At 45.8% G+C, this 17,495-nt stretch overlaps 1 protein-coding gene across 18 annotated transcripts in view; it reads left to right on the top strand.

Moving 5' to 3' along the window:
- The window catches only part of ANK1 (ankyrin 1), a 213,718-nt gene that overhangs the window by 179,557 nt on the left and 16,666 nt on the right, over positions 1-17,495 (top strand). For 15 of the 18 annotated variants that reach the window (XM_073902550.1, XM_073902542.1, XM_073902539.1 and 12 more), the window contains 3 exons: positions 855-986; positions 1,822-1,968; positions 16,851-17,409. In XM_073902550.1, the coding sequence (XP_073758651.1) occupies positions 855-986; positions 1,822-1,968; positions 16,851-17,409 (838 nt within the window). Of the gene's footprint in view, positions 1-854; positions 987-1,821; positions 1,969-3,135; positions 7,836-16,850; positions 17,410-17,495 lie in introns of those variants that run through there. The other 3 variants (XM_073902554.1, XM_073902555.1, XM_073902547.1) reach the window with 3 other exon arrangements.

Here is a 17,495-nt window from a genome sequence, read left to right as displayed (position 1 = left end):
ACTCAGCCTCCCTGTAGAGGGGGCTTCAGACAAACTCAGAAACCTTAACAATAACTTGCTGAAAGACTCTGACAAAAACTTACAACAGAAGTTCAGGGACTATTCATTCTTAAGCCAAAAAAGAATGTCTGCTGCTGCTTCTTGTGTGTGTGTGTTGGGGGGGGTGTGTGGTTCGTGTACATTCTGATTCTTACCATCACTGTCCTCTGGTCTTCCTCATCCTTGAAATTGGACTCTGAGGCTGTTCTCCCTTCCAAAGCACCTGTGAGAAATAAGAATAAAAACAATGGCAGGGAAAAAGCTAACGTTCTGTGTTATTGCCTTGCATTTAGATGGGAACTTGTATTTTCATTTTCAATGTAAATAATGCCTTTCCCAGAAGAAACATAAGTACAGAAATGCATTTCCACTCTAATTGCTTCTTGGTGGAAAGTAAGTGGCACCCTGGTGTTGTTCAACAGCCCTGGAGTGGGCATCCGCCGGCTCAGCCCACGCCCGGCTCCGGCATTGGCTTGTTCTGTGACCTTGCATGAGCACTAGCCTTGCTGAGAGGCTCAGTATTGTCATCTCATATTTGAAGTGATGAAAGAAAGAAAGGACATTCATTCGCTTACTCATTCACTACCTATTTTTTGAGCACTCGTGTTTACGCCCCACTTTCGGGAGATAGAAAGATGCAGGTGTCTCTGTTTCACTAGGTACTTCTGGGTAAGAAGGACTACCAAATCCACGGGGAGACTGTCCTTTAACTCATGGTACTCCCTGCCAGACGCCCCCACTCCATGGCGCCCAGCTGGGGAGCCGGAGCCGGGCTCTGGCGTGGCTCACCCCTGGCCTCGGGTCTTTGCTTGCAGAGTTGGCTCGGGAACTGCAGTTCAGTGTGGAAGACATCAACAGGATCCGCGTGGAAAACCCCAACTCCTTGTTGGAGCAGAGTGTAGCCTTGTTGAACCTCTGGGTCATCCGTGAAGGCAAAAACGCAAACAGTCAGTACCATTAAGCTAAGGAAGCCTTCTCTTTCCAAAGCCTGGGCCTCTTCACCCAAGCAGTTCTTCTTTCAAATTCCAGTTGTGATCATGGCCTTTGGAACCAATCTCTTTTACACTCTGTTTCTGTCTCTGTCTCTCACACACACACCTCTCCAGGGTCGCGGGGTCCTCTAGGCAATCCTGTCGTAAGAAGATAGGAAAGTCTTGGCCTCATCTTTTTTCCCATCTGAGTAAGAGAACAGTCACACGGGGACCAAGATGACCACATAGGTGCAGGGTGTATGACTTCCTGTGGAGTGTGTCAAACACATGAGGACTGTCCTCCCAGGACACAGCATGGGGGAGCAAATCCTGCCTGATGCGGGAGTATCTTTCCCTCCGCCCTGGAGGGAAGATTTGTCTCACTCGTTTCATCAGTTCTTCCTCAACTAAATTCCCAGTCCTCAGGAACACTGAGAGGAAATTGAGTGTCTGCATTTGCATCTCAAATCAACTGGCAAGGACCAAGGATTTCAAAAAGACAGTATCCAATTCTCCTCACTCTCATTCCCTGTGGAATTCCTCTTAGATGACAAAAAAAAAGTCTTTCCATGCTTTGAAATTGGCCACCATTACGGGGTTGGAAAAGATCTGTGGAAGGATAACAAAATATCCCCCAAAGAGGCGGGTAGTTTTGACTATGACAAAAGAGGGGTGCCTCCACATTCGGAGATGATAAATCACCCCCCCCCCCCCCCCCCCCCCCCCCCCCCCCACATTCCCGCCCCCCCCCACGGTGATGAGAATCCCCTCGGCAAGCGCCCCTTCTCTTCTCCCCCCTCCCCCCCCACAGTGGAGAATCTGTACGCAGCCCTGCGGAACATTGACCGAGGTGAGATCGTGAACATGCTGGAAGGCTCTGGCAGACAAAGCCGCAATCTGAAACCTGAGCGACGGCACACGGACCGGGACTACTCTTCGTCGCCCTCCCAGATGAATGGTGAGTGTCTCCTGGAAGGAGGCGGGGCTGACCTGGGTGCCACTTTCCAGGCACCAGCATGTGACACTTCATGAAACCATCTCTCCCTTTGGTGGGAGGTCGACCTCCACACGCTCCCTCCCTGGTGGGGGTGAGCGCAGAGGCAAGCAGGAGAGACAGGTGTGCACTCCTGGGCAGAGATGCTTCCTGATGCTCTCCGCAGCGACAGGATCCTGGCGTGGTCCAGGCAACAGCTGGAGTCGGGGCAGGGCTGGGCCCCCCGCCCCTCTCTGTAGTTCTGCGCCAGGAATGGACCCTCTTGGGCTCGCGTTCCCATCTGTAAGACAGTCAGTGATAGAGAAGGAAAGGGCGTAGAGATTTGGGCTCAAGATCTGATGTGGATAAGCTGGCTGGTGTTTTCAAAGTCCTCTTGCGGCCCTTCTGTGAGGCTAAGTGGGCTCCTTTTTTTGAGCCTGGTCTCTCCTTCTCTCTCTCTTTTTTTCCTCACCCCATCTCTTTCGTCTCCCTCTTTTTAATGTGCTTCAAGCATGGCGCAGACCCCCAGGGTGACCGGTGGCAAGGGGAGGAAGCGCGGAGGCCCCTGACCTTTGCCCCTAGGACCCCCACTGGGGGCGGGGGAAGGGGGTGCCTCCCTTGCACCTCTTTCCTTCCAGCAGCAGTGAAAGTAGCCAGCTGCATGAAGGAGACGGGCTGGGGGTCCCGCACCCCCTCCCCTCATTTGCCGTCTCTCCAGCCACTGGGCACAGAAAGAGCAGAGGCCCTGCTCTTCGGTGGGAGCCAGGAAGCTAGGGTTCCAGTCCCTTCTTTCCTCCCGACTCCATGAGCCGCTGACTAGCTCCTCTTCTTTAAAGTCAGCAACTTAGAGTCTATTCCCGAGGGTCCTTACAGAACTTGAAGGAACCGTTTTAATTCTCTGGCGCCTAAGTCGTCACCTGGGGCAGCTACCTCCCGCCGCGCTCCGCAGGCTGCCAGTGTACGGGCGTCCGGGGCCGCCCACGCTTGTGCTGGCTGCGCAGGTGCCTGCGCCCGGGGGGCGTGCCCCGAGCCGGTAAGTTCCCGGCCTGTCTGGGCGTGCGGCCTCCTTTTGCCAGGTGGAGCCTGCGCATGCCGAGCCCCTTACACGTTTCTCTCTCCCGTGCCCCGTGTCTCCTGAAACATGCCATCTAGCGCCACTGGGCGCAGGGCTCCTCTGTTGATCACGTCCTGTCGTCTTTCTCTTCTGCCTCTGACCTCACCTGGACCTCTCGTCCGCTCATGCTCTCACACTGCCTGGCTCCACTGTCTCCACCTTGGCCCGGTGTTCAGGAGCCGTCCACCTCCGCAGATGCATGTCGTGAAGGACTTCTAGCCCTTCCTCCCCGTGTGTCTCACGGCTGTGTGTGAGGGCGTGTGTGTGCGCGTGTGCACGGCGGGGCGGGGGTCCTCTGGTTCCAGGGGAGGCTGTGTACTGCGCACTGCTCGCCGCTCTTCATGCCTGGCATAAAAAGGCTCCGAGACAGTGGTCTGCTCCCACGTACCTCGGGGGGACCAAGCCGGAGCACTGCAGGGACTGCTAAGGAGCCCAGCTCCCTTCCACAGAGAAAGAAAGGGAGGGCAGCTGAGGGATGCTGGAAACTTTGGGAAATCCACGGGACAGAATGCTTCTCCTTTTCACTCTGATCCCTGATCCCTTGGTTGGGTTTCTTAACATTCCTGGTGCTGTTTCAGTCAAGTCAAATCAGCAAGTTTTTGTTTCTTTGTGCCCCAGTTACGTACCTAGGGGACAGCAGGCACATAGAATTACGTGAGCAGAAACAAGGCAGGATGACAATTAAAACTATGTTAAGAGGGTGGGTCCCATGTGAAGTGTTCTTACCACAATAAAAAAAAAAAAGAGTCCCAGACTCAGGCATCTATGAGTTCCCCATCCACCGCCAGACTTGCAGACCCAGTCAGGCCTAGAGAGTCCAGTGCCTCAAGAGAGTTCGAAATCCCTCTGTGGGACTGGGTGCTCCGTGACTGGTGAAAAAAGGCTCTGTTTTAGTGGGTCTGCTCATTTGGCAAATACTTTCTGAACACCCGTCACATGCCAGGCACTGGTCTAGGCAGAGGAGATAAATCGGTTCTCAGACATACACGCACAGAAATCCCCTAAAACTCTGCCTCCAGGGAGCTTACCTTCTGTTTGGCGAGTCAAGCAACAATGTAGTATGTAAGTGAATGATATAACACGCTAGCAGAGGGAGGGAGGAAGCCAGGGCAGGAGCAGAGCTCAGAGGGCATCAGGAGGCCAGCTCTTACAGACTCCCCTGAGGACACTGGTCACTGGAAGTGAGATAGGGAGCCACTGGAGGCTTTGGCAAGAAAGAGTAGCATGATCTAACTTAAGGTTTCAAAGGATTCCTCTCCCTGCTTTGTTGTTCTTAGATAATCACAAACTGAATGCTTCTATGCGTCCTGGCTTCCCTGTCTAGCCCTGTCACCCCTTCCACCACCCCCCCAGCTGGCCTCCTGACGGACACAGGCTTTGTGCCCTGCATGCGTGCTCCCCACCTCGGCCCAAGCAGACAGACACCCGGCTCGGTCTGCTCTGCCCTTCTGGCACTAGAATTGGCTTCTCTCTGTTTATCCTGCCCTCTTCCCTGCCCCAGGAAGACCATCCCCTATCTGGGTACCATTCTAGCCTGGAAAGAAGGAGCAGGAAGACTGAGAGGTAGAAGGGTGGTGGGAGAGCAGTCACCCGTCATTCCCCTGGCACTCTCCTGGGCAGGGGCCCATGATGGCTTGTCCTGCTGCCCGCCCAGCCCTCCACACAGATGTTGCAGTTGAACCTTGCCTCCTTTGCACTTTACCTTGCTTCTTTGCTTGTCTGAGCCTCCTTATGAAGTGATGGGGACGAAGGGCAGGGCTTGAGTGCTCTGTGCTGTCAAGGAAACAGAAACTTGAGATCTATTTTCCTTCCGTCCTGGCTCCTCTTGCCGTATGCGCCTGGCCTGGTCAAAGCAGAAAGGGGCTTAAGTTGAAAGGCCAGTTTTCTTCTCCTCCACTGGAGGGACTGCCCTGGGCTCTTGGGTAATAAACATGAAGAAAAAAACTGCCCATAAAGCAAAAAAAAAAGAAAAGAAAAGAAAAGAAAAGCATGTTTCTAAAAACAAATCAGATTTCTCATAGAAGAGGGAAGAAAATGGATCTCTCACATCCACACCTGTCAGGTCCATTTGTTTGATTAGTTGGACATGTGGTAATGTCGAAATAAAATGTGTTTTACTTCTGTCAACTTCTGAATACAACTGGTGAATGTGGCTCTTGTCTGAGGCCAGGCTGGCTGTCCGCTCCTTGTCTAGCTTGCTACTAACATTAAACTCTGAGGGTGATCATTACATCTTGGTCAGCAGAAACCCAGCAGGATAACCAGAGATGAAGAGAGACTTGGGGAGGGACTGCTGGCCTGTGCTCTGCCCCAGAGCAGTATCTGTATTTGCCTCTTACCTGATCTCCCCAAAATGCAACCCCAGAGGGAGGAGCTCTAGAGTGAGGGGTGGGCTGGTGACTCAGGGGTGGCAGAGCCACATGAGACTATTAGAAAGATGGGCACTCCTGAAACTCAACCTAGGGGACTCAGCAGACCTTCCTATGGTCTGGTCCACCCCAGATTTTGGGAGATAATCCTCATGAGGATAAGCTCAGGCCTTATGAGCATTGCTCTGACTTAATAGTAATCCCCACTGGCACTGTGTATGGCCACCCGCAGCCTCAGATCTAAGCTTATGGGGATGTGGATAGATCAGTGGGTGTCCTCTGGAGCCTGAGAGGGAGCAGCGAGGCATACACCCTAAACACTATTACTAGAGGAGGGGCTCCAGAATAAAGAAAAGCCTGGGAGAGGGTATGCATGAGTTCTTTTCATGGACACATTTCATTTGGGTGAAATTCCATTAAAGTAAACACCATAGAAGTTTTAAGGAAGAAAGTTCCCAAAGGATACCCAAATGAGCCTCAGGTATTCTGTGGCCAGTAGAACTACCCTCTTCCTGTCTTTATCAGGTCTTACTGAGATTCCCAAAAGTGACAGAAATTCACTTGGCTATAACCAAGGGGCTGTTTAAGATGCATTCCACTTCTGGCCAAAATGAGGTAAATAGATAAGGACTGAATATACCCTCTTGCTTAAAACAGCCCCCCACTCCCAAAATGGGCCAAATATATGAAACAACAGTTCTCACGACTTTGGACATTAGTCAATAAAAGACCGTGATCCATGGGACATGGGAAATAATTGAGGAAAACTCTGTAATTGCTAGTTTCTAGGTCATGACATAGGGAAGAGAAATCCAAGAAATTTCCCTGGGTTGAAGAGAAGTTGTTGAGAATCCAGAGAGAATGGGGCAGCTAGAGTTGTCGAGATATAGAGTACCAGGGGAGACATAGCTGCTTAGAGAATTCTAGAGATCTTCAGAGGGTCCCCTGCAAGTTTTGGTTGAATATTAATCAGCAATTCCCAACAGTCAGACTGATCATTCAGAGACATTGCATAGGGAACAAAAGAGGGCCTTATCTGGAAATGGAAGAAAAAAACTAGCCCTAGGTTGATCAGTGCTCCAGTCCTATCTAATCAACCTTGAAAGCAAACCTCAAAAGGATCAGATTGCTTCCAAGTTACTTAACTGCATAACAGAACAAATCTCAAGAATATTCACAGGAATACAACAATATCTAGCACCCACCAAGATAAAATTCACAATGTCTGATATCTAGTTAAAGATCACCAGACATAAAAGAGATAGGAGGGGCCCCTGGGTGGCTCAGTCGGTTAAGTGTCTGCCTTCCATTCAGGTCATGATCCCAGGGTCCTAGGATTGAGTCCCACATGGGGCTCCCTGCTCAGTGGGGAGCCTGCTTCTCCCTCTCCCTCTGCCTGCCGCTCTGCCTACTTGTGCTCTCTCTCTCTCTCTCTCTCTCTATCTTTCTGTGTGTCAAATAAATAAATAAAATCTTTAAAAAAAAAGGAAAATGTGACCCATAATAGAGAAAAATCAATCAATTAAAACTGACTCTAAACTGAAACAGGATGTTAGAATTAGCAGACAAGAATGGTAAAATAGTTACTATAACTGTATTTTAGGTGTTAAAAAAGTTAAGTAGAGACATAGAAAACATTTTAAAACACTCAAGCCAATCTTCTAGAGAGGAAATTATAATGTGTAGGATGAAAAATACACTGAATGGATTAGACATTACGGAAGAAAAGATTAGTGAATTTGATAACATAGTAGTAGAAACTCTTCAAAACCCAAAAGAAAAGAAAATTTTTAAAAAGCCTCAGTGACCTTATATTTGTGAAAATAGAGTTCCCAAAGGGAATGGGTGAAAAAGCATGTGAAGAAATAAGGGCTGAAAAATGTCCAATTTTGATGAAAACTATAAATACACAGATCTAAGAAGTTCAATGAATCACATGCACAAGAAACATGAGAGCAACTAGGGCAAGGTTTATTTTAAATAAACTGGTCAAAACCAGTGATAGAGAAGGTCTTGAAAGTAGTCAAAGAGAAAGGGACGTGTACAAAAGAACAAAGATAAGGATGACATCAAACTTCTTGTTGGAAACAATGCAAGTCAGAAGACAGTGGAGCAACATCTTTACAGTAGACCACATCTTTAAAGAACACTTCTAAAGTAACCTAGAATTCTGTACTTAGCAAGAATAGCTTTCAGAAATGAAGGCAAATAAAGACTTTTCAAAACATACAAAAACTGAAAGAATTCACCACCAGGAGACTCATGCTTCAAGCAAGGTTAAGAAAATAGATAGAAGTCTTTCAGGCCAAAGTAAAATGATACCAGACAGAAATATGGATCTATAAGAAGGAATTAACAGTGCAAAAATGTTAACTGCAAGGATAAATACATAATTTTCTAGTTAATTACATTATTTCATTATTTAAATCTCTTTAAAAGATAAAAAGGTAAACAAAAATAACAACAATGTAATGTTGGGTTTATAACATATGTAAAAGTAAAATGTATGACAACAATAGTAGAAAAGTTAAAAAAGTCAAGAGGGAAAAATGAGATGTACTATTATAAGGTGCTTATACTATATACCAAGTGTTATAATTTCACTTCAAAGTAGACTGTGATAGGTGTGCCTATCACATGGTTCAGTTGGTTAGGCATCTAACTCTTGGTTTCTGCTCAGGTCATGGTCTCAGGGTCGTGGGATCAGCCCTGCCTCAAGCTCCACACTCCGTGGGGAGTCTGCTTCTCCTCTCCCTCCCCCTACTCACACACTCTCTGTCTCTCTAAAATAAATAAATAAGTCTTTTTAAAAAAGTAGTCTGTGATAGGTCAAGGATGTATATTATGAGCCTTAAAGCAACTACTCAAATAATAAAACAGAATTATACCTAATAATCCATCAAAATAGACCAAAAGAAATTATAATAAATTTTAATTAATCCAAAAGAAGACGTATAAAGAAGAAAAAGAGAACAGATGGGATAAATAGAAAAGTAGAAATTAGCAAGTGATTGATTTAAACCTAACCATATAAATAATCTTATTAAATATAAATGGTCTAAATACTCCAGTTAAAAGGCAGAGATAGTCACATTGAATATATAGGTAAATCTCAACTATGCCCTTCAAATATCAAAACACAAATTCCTTAAAAGTAAAAGGATGAGAAAAGATAAACTGTGCTAACATTAATCAAAAAACAACTGGCATGGCTATATTAATATCAAACAGGTAGGTTTCAGAACAAAGAATATTACCAGCAAGGACGAAAATAATTTTGTAAGTAGTTAATCAAGAGGACATGACAATCCTAAATGCTTATGTGCCTAGTAATATAGTTTTAAAATACATGGAGCAAAAGCTGAGAAAACTTCAATGAGAAATAGACAAAACCACAGTTATAGTGGGAGATTTCAATATCCCTGTCTTGATAATTGATAGAACAAGTAGAAAAATCAGTAAGCATATGGAAGATTTGAACAACACTGTCCTCCAGCTTGACCTAATTGACACTTATAAACATTAACAGCAGCATGCACATTCTTCTTAGTTGCATCTGGAACTTATACCAACATGGGACATATTCTAGACCAAAAAGCAAGTCTCAGATTTAGAAGAATTTGAGATATACAAAGCATGTTCTCTGACCACAGTGAAACTAAATTAGAAAACAATAACAGAAAATCTGGAAAATCTTAAATATTTGGAGCTAACTAATACACTCCTAAATAACCCATGGGTCAAAAAAGAGAGTAAAAGGGAAATTAGAATATAGTCTGAGTTGAACACAAGACATCAAAATTTATAGGATGCCAGTTGTGTGTTGGACTCAGCCTATCAATAGTTAATATTGTGGCTGGACCAGCCCTTGTGGTTCTTATTATGATTGCAAGATGTCCATTAGCAATAACCACCAGGAATGTTTGGTGGGGGAGGTTTATTACTTACAGAACTTGAAAATTACATAGCATATTTAAGGCCACATAGCAAGGTTGTGAGGAAAGAGATAGAGATCAAGCTTGGGGCTGAGGTTGGGAACCTAGGGTTTCATGGGCTCACTTTTTTTTTTTAAGATTTTTTTTTTTATTTATTTGAGAGAGAGAAAGAGCACAAGCAGGAGGGACAGGCAGAGAGGGAGTGGGAGAAGCAGACTCCCCACTGAGCAGGAAGCCCACACGGGGCTCAATCCCAGGACCCTGAGATCATGACCTGAGCCCAAAGCTGACACTTTAACCAAATGAGCCACCCAGGTGCCCCTCATGAGCTCACTATTGGTAAATTTAAAACATAAGAGTGGGAATTTAAAGCATGAGAAAAGAAAAATCAAGTGGCCCAAAATGATCAGTTACTGAAATCAACCAAGATCTCTGTAACAGAAGGGCCTCAGTCAGGGGAGGTGGCCCGGCAATGTGTCATGTGCCTGGCAATATGTTTATTTGAGGTAGCCATCTTTGAAGTGGATACCTGGGCAATTAAAGCTTAGGTCAGGCACTTGCATTACAGAAAGTAAAAAAAGAAAAAGAAAAGACAACCCAACAGTCAGGGCTTATGCTACACTAGTAAGGCAGTACTTAGGGGTGGACAATGTCTACATGGGAAAAGAGAAACGTTCTCAAATTTTAAAAATTATCCACATGAGAGAAAGGAAAATATCCAACTCCAGCCCATGCTAGCTATCTTTTCCCACCTAAGGTAGTGGGAAAAAAATCTTAATACTTGTGAAGCTCGTAGTCCAAAGGCATAGAGGCTCACTAAAAGACTGAGACCTAATCACAGGACTAGAGAATGCTTTTCCTCCTGCCATGCCTCACCACTGCATTACTAAAGGCCTATTCTCAGCAGTTCCTTTTATTCAGTACATCACATCTGGATATCAAGAAAAATTTATAAGGCATCCCAAAAGGCAAAAAACACAGTTTGAAGAGACAGAGCAAGCGTTAGAAGCAGTCATGGCAAGGGATGTTGGAATTATTAGACTGGGAATTTAAAACAACTATGATCAATATGCTAAGCGTTCTAATGGATAAAATAGGCATCATGTAGGAACAGTGGGTATTATAAGCAGAGAGATGAAAATCCTAAGAAGGAACCAGAAAGAAATACTAGCATAAATAAAGAACACCTTTGATGGGCTTACTAATATGCTGGACACGGCTGAGGAAAGAATCTCTGAGCTTGAGGATATGTCAACAGGAATCTCCAAACCCAAAAAGTAAAGAGAACAAAGACCGAAAGAATAGAATACCCAAGGAGTGTGGAGCGACAACAGAAGGTGTAACATACACATAATGGCAATACCAGATGGAGAAGAAAGAAAGGAACAGAAGAAATATTTGAAAAAAATAATGACTGAGAATTTACCCAAATTAATGTTGGACACCAACCCACAAATTCAGAAAACTCAGAGGACACAGTAGGATAAATGCCGAAAACTACACCTAGGCATATCACTTTCAAGTCACAGAAAGTCAAAGATAAAGAAAAAAATCCTGGGGTGGGGGGGTGGCGAAAAAACGGGGAAAAAATACCTTACCTATAGAGGAACAAAGTTAACATTACATCTGACTTCTCTTAGAAGCCCTACAGATAAGAAGGAAGTGAAGTGAAATATTTAAAGTGTTGAGAGGAAAAGACACCAACCTGGAATTCCGTATCCTCTAAAATTTTATATTTCAAAAGTGAAAGAAGAATAAAGACTTCTCAGACAACCAAAAATTGAGGGAATTTGTTGCCAGCAGACCCGCCTTGCAAAAAGTATTAAAAGTTCTTTTGGGAGAAGGAAGACAATATGGATGAGGAACCTGGATGTACATAAAGTAAGGAAGATCATCAAAGAAAGATTAAGTGAAAATAAAATAAAAGCTTAAATTTTCTTACTCTTAGTTGATCTACAGTTTGTTCAAAATGTTAATAGCAATAATGTATTCGATTATGCATGCCTATGTATGTATCTTATGCATGTACACACACATACATACATGCTTATGTGTAAGTGAAATGAATGATGAGTGATGCACAGCAGTGGTAGAAGGAATGGGAGGGAGGAACTAAAATTATTTTTTTATAAGATACTCACACTACCTATGCTGTAGTGTTATTTGTGGACTGTATAAGTGTATATTGCAAACACCAGGGCAACCACTAAAAATAAAATTTTTAAAGAAGCATAACTAATATGCTAAGAAAGGAGAAAAGATGGAATCATATAAAATGTTCAATTAAAACCACAAAAGGCAGAAAAAGAGTAGAAGATAAATATAGGAAAAAAGAACAAGCACAACAAATAAAAAACAGTAACAAATAAGATAGATATCAATCCAACTATATCAAGAATCACTTTGGGGGTCAGTGGTCTAAATGTACCAATTAAAAGACTCAGAACGCATCAAAAACCACATCTTGTCTACATGAAACCCATTTTAAATATAAAGACACATGTAGATTAAAAGTAAATGGATGGACAAAAATATACCATGCTAACACTAATCAAAAGAATGTATGAGAGGGGCGCCTGGGTGGCTCAGTTGGTTAAGTGACTGCCTTCGGCTCAGGTCATGATCCCGGGGTCCTGGGATTGAGCTCTGCATCGGGCTCCCTGCTCGGCGGGAAGCCTGCTTCTCCCTTTCCCACTCCCCCTGCTTGTGTTCCCTCTCTTGCTGTCTCTCTCTCTCTGTCATATAAATAAATAAAATCTTTAAAAAAAAAAAGAATGCATGAGAAACTATATTAATTTCAGACAGAGCAGAATTCAAAGCAAAGAAAGTTATCAGGGATAAAGAGGGGCATTACATGATGATAAAGAGGTCAGTTCTCCAAGAAGACATAATAATCCTTAACGTGTATGTGCCTAACAACAGAGCATCAAACTATGGGAGGCAAAAACTAAGAGAACTGCAAGGAGAAACAGATGAATCCAGTATCAGAGTTGGAAACTCTAGCACCCCTGTGTCAGAAATGGACAGACCCAGTAGGCAGAAAATGGGTGAGGACACAGTTGAACTCAACAAGACCATCATCAACTGGATGTGACTAACGTCTACAGCCTACTTCCATCCAACAGCAGCAGAATACACATTTTTCTCAAGTTCACATGGAACATTCACCAAGATAGACCATATTCTGAGCCATAAAACACATCTTAATAAATTTAAAAGAATAGAAATAAATCAATGTAATCCATCAGATTAACAAACTAAAAAAGAAAAACCATATGATTATCACAATAGATGCAGAAAAAGTATTTGACAAATCCAATATCCATTCCTGACTTAAAAAAAAAAACAGCAACAACAACAAAAGGTGGATAAATTAGTGAACAGAATGGAGTCCAGAAATAGAACCACATCTATATGAACAACTGATTTTCAACAAAAGTGCAAAGGCAATTCGGTGGAGAAAGGGTAATTTTTACAAGTGGGGCTGGAACAATTGGATTTTCATAAGCAAAACTGAACTTGGATTCATACCTTGCATCAGCACACACAAAAATTAACTCAAAGTGGATGGCAGCTTAAATGTAAAACCTAACATAAAAACTTCTAGAAATAAACATAAAACTATTACAACTTCTAGAAGGAAACATAAAAGAAAACCTTAGAAATCTTGGTTAAGGCAAAGATTTCTTAGCTACGACACGAAAAGTGTAATCTGTAAAAAATGATAAATCGGGCTTCACCAAATTTAAAAAACCTTTGCTATTCAAAATACACTGTTAAGAAAGTGAAAAATTAAGCTACAGATTGGGAGAAAATATTGGAAATAATCGTCTGATATAGGACTTGTATCTAGAATATATAAAGAACTCTCAAAAAAAATAGAATATATAAAGAACTCTCAAAACTCAGTAAGAAAACAAACAGTCCAGTTTTTAGGGGAGCAGAAAATTTGAACAGTTAACCTAGAAGAGATACAGATGGCAAATAAGCACATAAAAAGATGCTCAGCATTGTTAGTCATTAGGAAAATACAAATTAAAACTACAAGGAGATCCCACGACCCCCCACCCCCCGTAAGAATGGCTAAAATGGAAAAGGCCAATCATACCAGGTGTCGATGAGGATAGGGAGGAACTGGCCCTCTCATCCACTGCTGGTGCGAATGTAAAACGGGACAACCAATTTGGAAAAGACTCTGCTTCTTGAGAAGTTAAAATACACCTATCCTGTGATCCAGCCACTTGGTTCCTAGGTGTGTACCCAAAAGAAAAAAACATATGTTCACACGGACAAGCAGCTTTATTTGTAATAGCCCCCAACTGGAAGCAACTCACATGTGCATTAACAGGTGAATGGATGAACCACCTGTGATGTATCCACCTAAAGGAATACAGCTCAGCGGCAACAATGGATAAATCATCGATGAATTCAACAGCATGGGTGATACCCAAATCACTAGGCCCAGTGAAAGAAACCAGGCAGAAAAGAGTATACACGGTCTAAGTCCATTTATAGAAAGTTCTGGGAAATGCAACCTAATGTACGGTGACAGAAGCAGATCAGTGGGTACATGGGAACGGGGACGCAGAAGGAAGGATTGCAAAGAAACATGAGGACACCTTTCAAGGGCGATGAATATCCCTCTTTTCGTTGTGGTGATGGTTTCTTGGAACTTATCCAATTATCTACTTTAAAATATGTGCACTTACTGTATGTCAACTATACCTCAATAAAGCAATTTTAAAAGATACTAATGGCAAAATCTCGTGACAAGACCACTCTTACTGTGTGCCCTGAGCCAGTTCTTGAACCTCTAGTTTGCTAATCTATAGAGTAGGAGAAATATTGCTTTCCTTGTAGGGTTGTTGTGACAACTAAAAATAACATATTAGGTATTTTTTTTTTTACAAAATAGATGCCTAATTAGTAATGGAAACAATATAATAATGCCTTCAAGAATAAGAAGAGGGGCGCCTAGGTGTTTCAGTCAGTTAAGCATCTGCCTTCAGCTCAGGTCATGATCCTAGGGTTCTGGGATTGAGCCCCGAGTCGGGCTCCCTGCTCAGCGAGGAGCCTGCTTCTCCCTCTCCCTCTGCCCCCCCCTGCTCATGTGCTCTCTCTCGCTCTGCTCTTTCTCTCAAGTAAATGAATAAAATCTTTTTTTAAAAAAAGGGGGGGAATAAGAAAAATAATCACTTGACTCTCAAATGTTCGGCTCACATATATTCTGGAGAGATTTCCATGGAGGGGTTGAAGGCCATTGACCCTGGTTTCCCAATTCTTTAGGTCGAGTTTCCACATACAGTGATTTGGATTTAACACAGGAAGATTTGGCCCACCCATTTCTCCTACTCTTCCACCTCTTCTTTGTTCCTCCTCGTTTGGCCAGAGCTGTTAGCCTGCAAGCACAGTGCTACCCTCCCAGCCACCCGGCACCTGATGGTCTCCTCCTCCCCCATCTCATTGTGGGCCCCGGAACCACAGAGACTTATAGAGATCGGTCAGGAAGAAAACTCTCCTGGGATGATGAAGAGAGGTTGTATGTCAATCATACAGCATGGTTTCTGGCACCTGGGACACATACGTAAATCAGCGATTTTGTTTTTACTAAGTGTGGCAGAGGTCATCTCTTCTGGCTCCCATGTCCTCCTCACCCATCTGGAGAGTTCTGCAGTAGTCACCAGGGCCTATGGAGTCCCAATCCTGTTCTAGGAAAGTGGGAGGGAGAGGGAAACAACATCCCTGCCCTCAAAGAGTGCACTGTCCCACGAACCAGCTTAACAAGGGAACACAGGACGGGTTCAAAGATGGGGGGGAAACGAGGTGAGCGGAAGTCACTGGGAAAACGTCAAGAAAGCAGAGGGTGAAGAGAACCTGCCTTGTTAGTGTGCATTCGTGTGTTTGTAATCCTCAATCCTTTAGCACAGTCCCCGGCATGTAAGTGGCCCTCAGTTAGTATCTTTGGGTTGAACAAGTGAGTGAATGAGGATAGCCACAGACAGGTTTGTCTCCAGTAGAGAAGCAGTGAGAGAGCCGGAGCTGTGTCCAGCCTGGGGATGAGGAGGGTCCATCTGTGTGGGAGAAAGGCCAAGCCCTGGGAAGAGCTGGTTGCGGTGGCGGCGGGGAGGCGGTGAATGGCGGGAAGAAGAGTCTGGATGCTAAGTTAGGGGCCTCTCTGGGCACAGGAAATTCCCTAGAGACTGTAGGGGCGGCCTTGCCCATACCCAGGGGTCCTGTTTTGGCGCTACTAGGTCTTTAGGCCCCGGTTCCCCAGCTAAGCTGAGCTGAATGGAGAAGCTTGTCTTCCGGTCCTTTCTCCCACCCACAGATTGGCACGAACTCTGAAGGGGAGTCAGAGGCCCTCTTTGCCCTACCCACAGACCCCCCCACTCCTGGCTAGAGGAGAGCGGAGGAGCCAACTGACGGAACACTGCCCATTCGGCTTGCACTCAATTCCTCATGCACTTACATGTGCCCCTCACTCAGGCTCCGAGTCACTTCTGAACATGAGGGAGCCCATGCCAGAGCCAAGCAGAAAACTAGCAGGGACGCGTATCTGAGCCAGTCGCAAGGGACAGATGCATGAACAGGCCACGGTGACCCCTGGGCCAGGCCTGTGGGGGCCTGAGCTCACTGACCGCAGTCCCACCAGCTCACCACTGAGCTGGGGCTGGCAGGGCCTGCGGGCCAGGAGCTTCCCGGGACAGCACCGACGCAGCCGCGATGGGCCTGGTAACTCCTGCTGCCCTCTGACCTGGCCCCCTATTCTGAACCCTTAGGATGCTCACTCATGCCACTTTAGATCATTCAGAGTTTCCAGAACCAGTCTGCAACTTGAGGAAAAGTGACTTCATCTGGAACCAAGTGGTTTCCCATTTGACCACCGCACAGAGGGTGGGCGTTCGGTGTACCCCATCAGGCCCCTCCAAGGCAGCTTGGTTACTGGCCCCAGATCTAGGGGGGTGCTGTTCCCTCCCTTGAAGGGACATCCCTGGCTGGTTACCCCAAGGACTGTGCTAAAGGGATGTTTTGAGCAAAGAAAGAGCAACATTTCTTTCTGCCCAGACATCAAGAAGTGGGCTTTCATCTGGTTGGAGACAGATTGGAGCACAGATCCTTCGGAGCAAGCCTGCTTGATCTAGTGCTCTGAACTGGATAAGAAAGAATTCCAGGCTCTTTGCCATTTCAGCAAAGGAGCCCTGTTCTCCGCTCCCACTTCCCGGCTGTCCCCTGCCCACCCCAGAGCCTTGTTTCTCCTGCCCCCTTGCCCTGGGCAGCGGCCACAGGCCTGAGCATTAGACACTGAGCTTGGAAAGCCTCCCTACCCGGAATGTGCATGCATATCTATGGCCGTGCCTGTGTGTGCGTGTGTGTGTGCGTGGATTTGCACGTAAGTGTGTGTGACAGAAATCGCTTCTGGAGCATGTTGCCCTCTGTCTGCCCATCCAGGTTACTCCTCGCTGCAGGACGAGCTGCTGTCCCCTGCCTCCCTGCACTACGCGCTTCCCTCTCCGCTGCGTGCAGACCAGTACTGGAACGAGGTGGCCGTCATAGACGCCATCCCTTTGGCGGCCACGGAGCATGACGCCATGCTGGAGATGTCTGACATGCAGGTGTGGTCCGCGGGCCTCACACCCTCTCTGGTCACTGCTGAGGACTCCTCTCTGGAGTGCAGCAAAGCTGAGGACTTGGATACCACCGGCCACGAGTGGAAGCCGGAGGGGGTGCTCTCCGAGGGACCCCAGGGCCCCACGCTGGGCTCTCTGGACCTCGTGGAGGACGACACAGTGGATTCAGATGCCATAAATGGCCTTATCGATTTGCTTGACCAGGAAGAAGGTCAGAGGTCAGAAGAGAAGCTGCCAGGTCATGAGAGGCAGGAGGACTCCACAGGTGCAGGGCAGGACTCAGAGATTGAAGTGTCTCTTGTTTCAGGCCAGCAGAGGGCGCAAGCCCGCATCACAGAGTCCCCCAGCGGGAGTCGGGCGGTGGAGCTGCACCAGGACAGGTAAGGGCTGGGCTGCCGGGGCAGGATCTGTCTTCCCGGGCTTCGGGGGAGATTGTGGCTGACGGGGAGCACAGAGGGAATTGGTA

Source organism: Callorhinus ursinus, unplaced genomic scaffold (genome assembly GCF_003265705.2).
Source record: "Callorhinus ursinus isolate GAN/ISIS: 27379988/994484 unplaced genomic scaffold, GSC_fseal_2.0 scaffold17, whole genome shotgun sequence".
NCBI classification, from domain to species: domain Eukaryota; kingdom Metazoa; phylum Chordata; class Mammalia; order Carnivora; family Otariidae; genus Callorhinus; species Callorhinus ursinus.
Note: the sequence above shows the minus strand (reverse complement) of the source record. Positions and strands in the feature narration are given on the sequence as shown.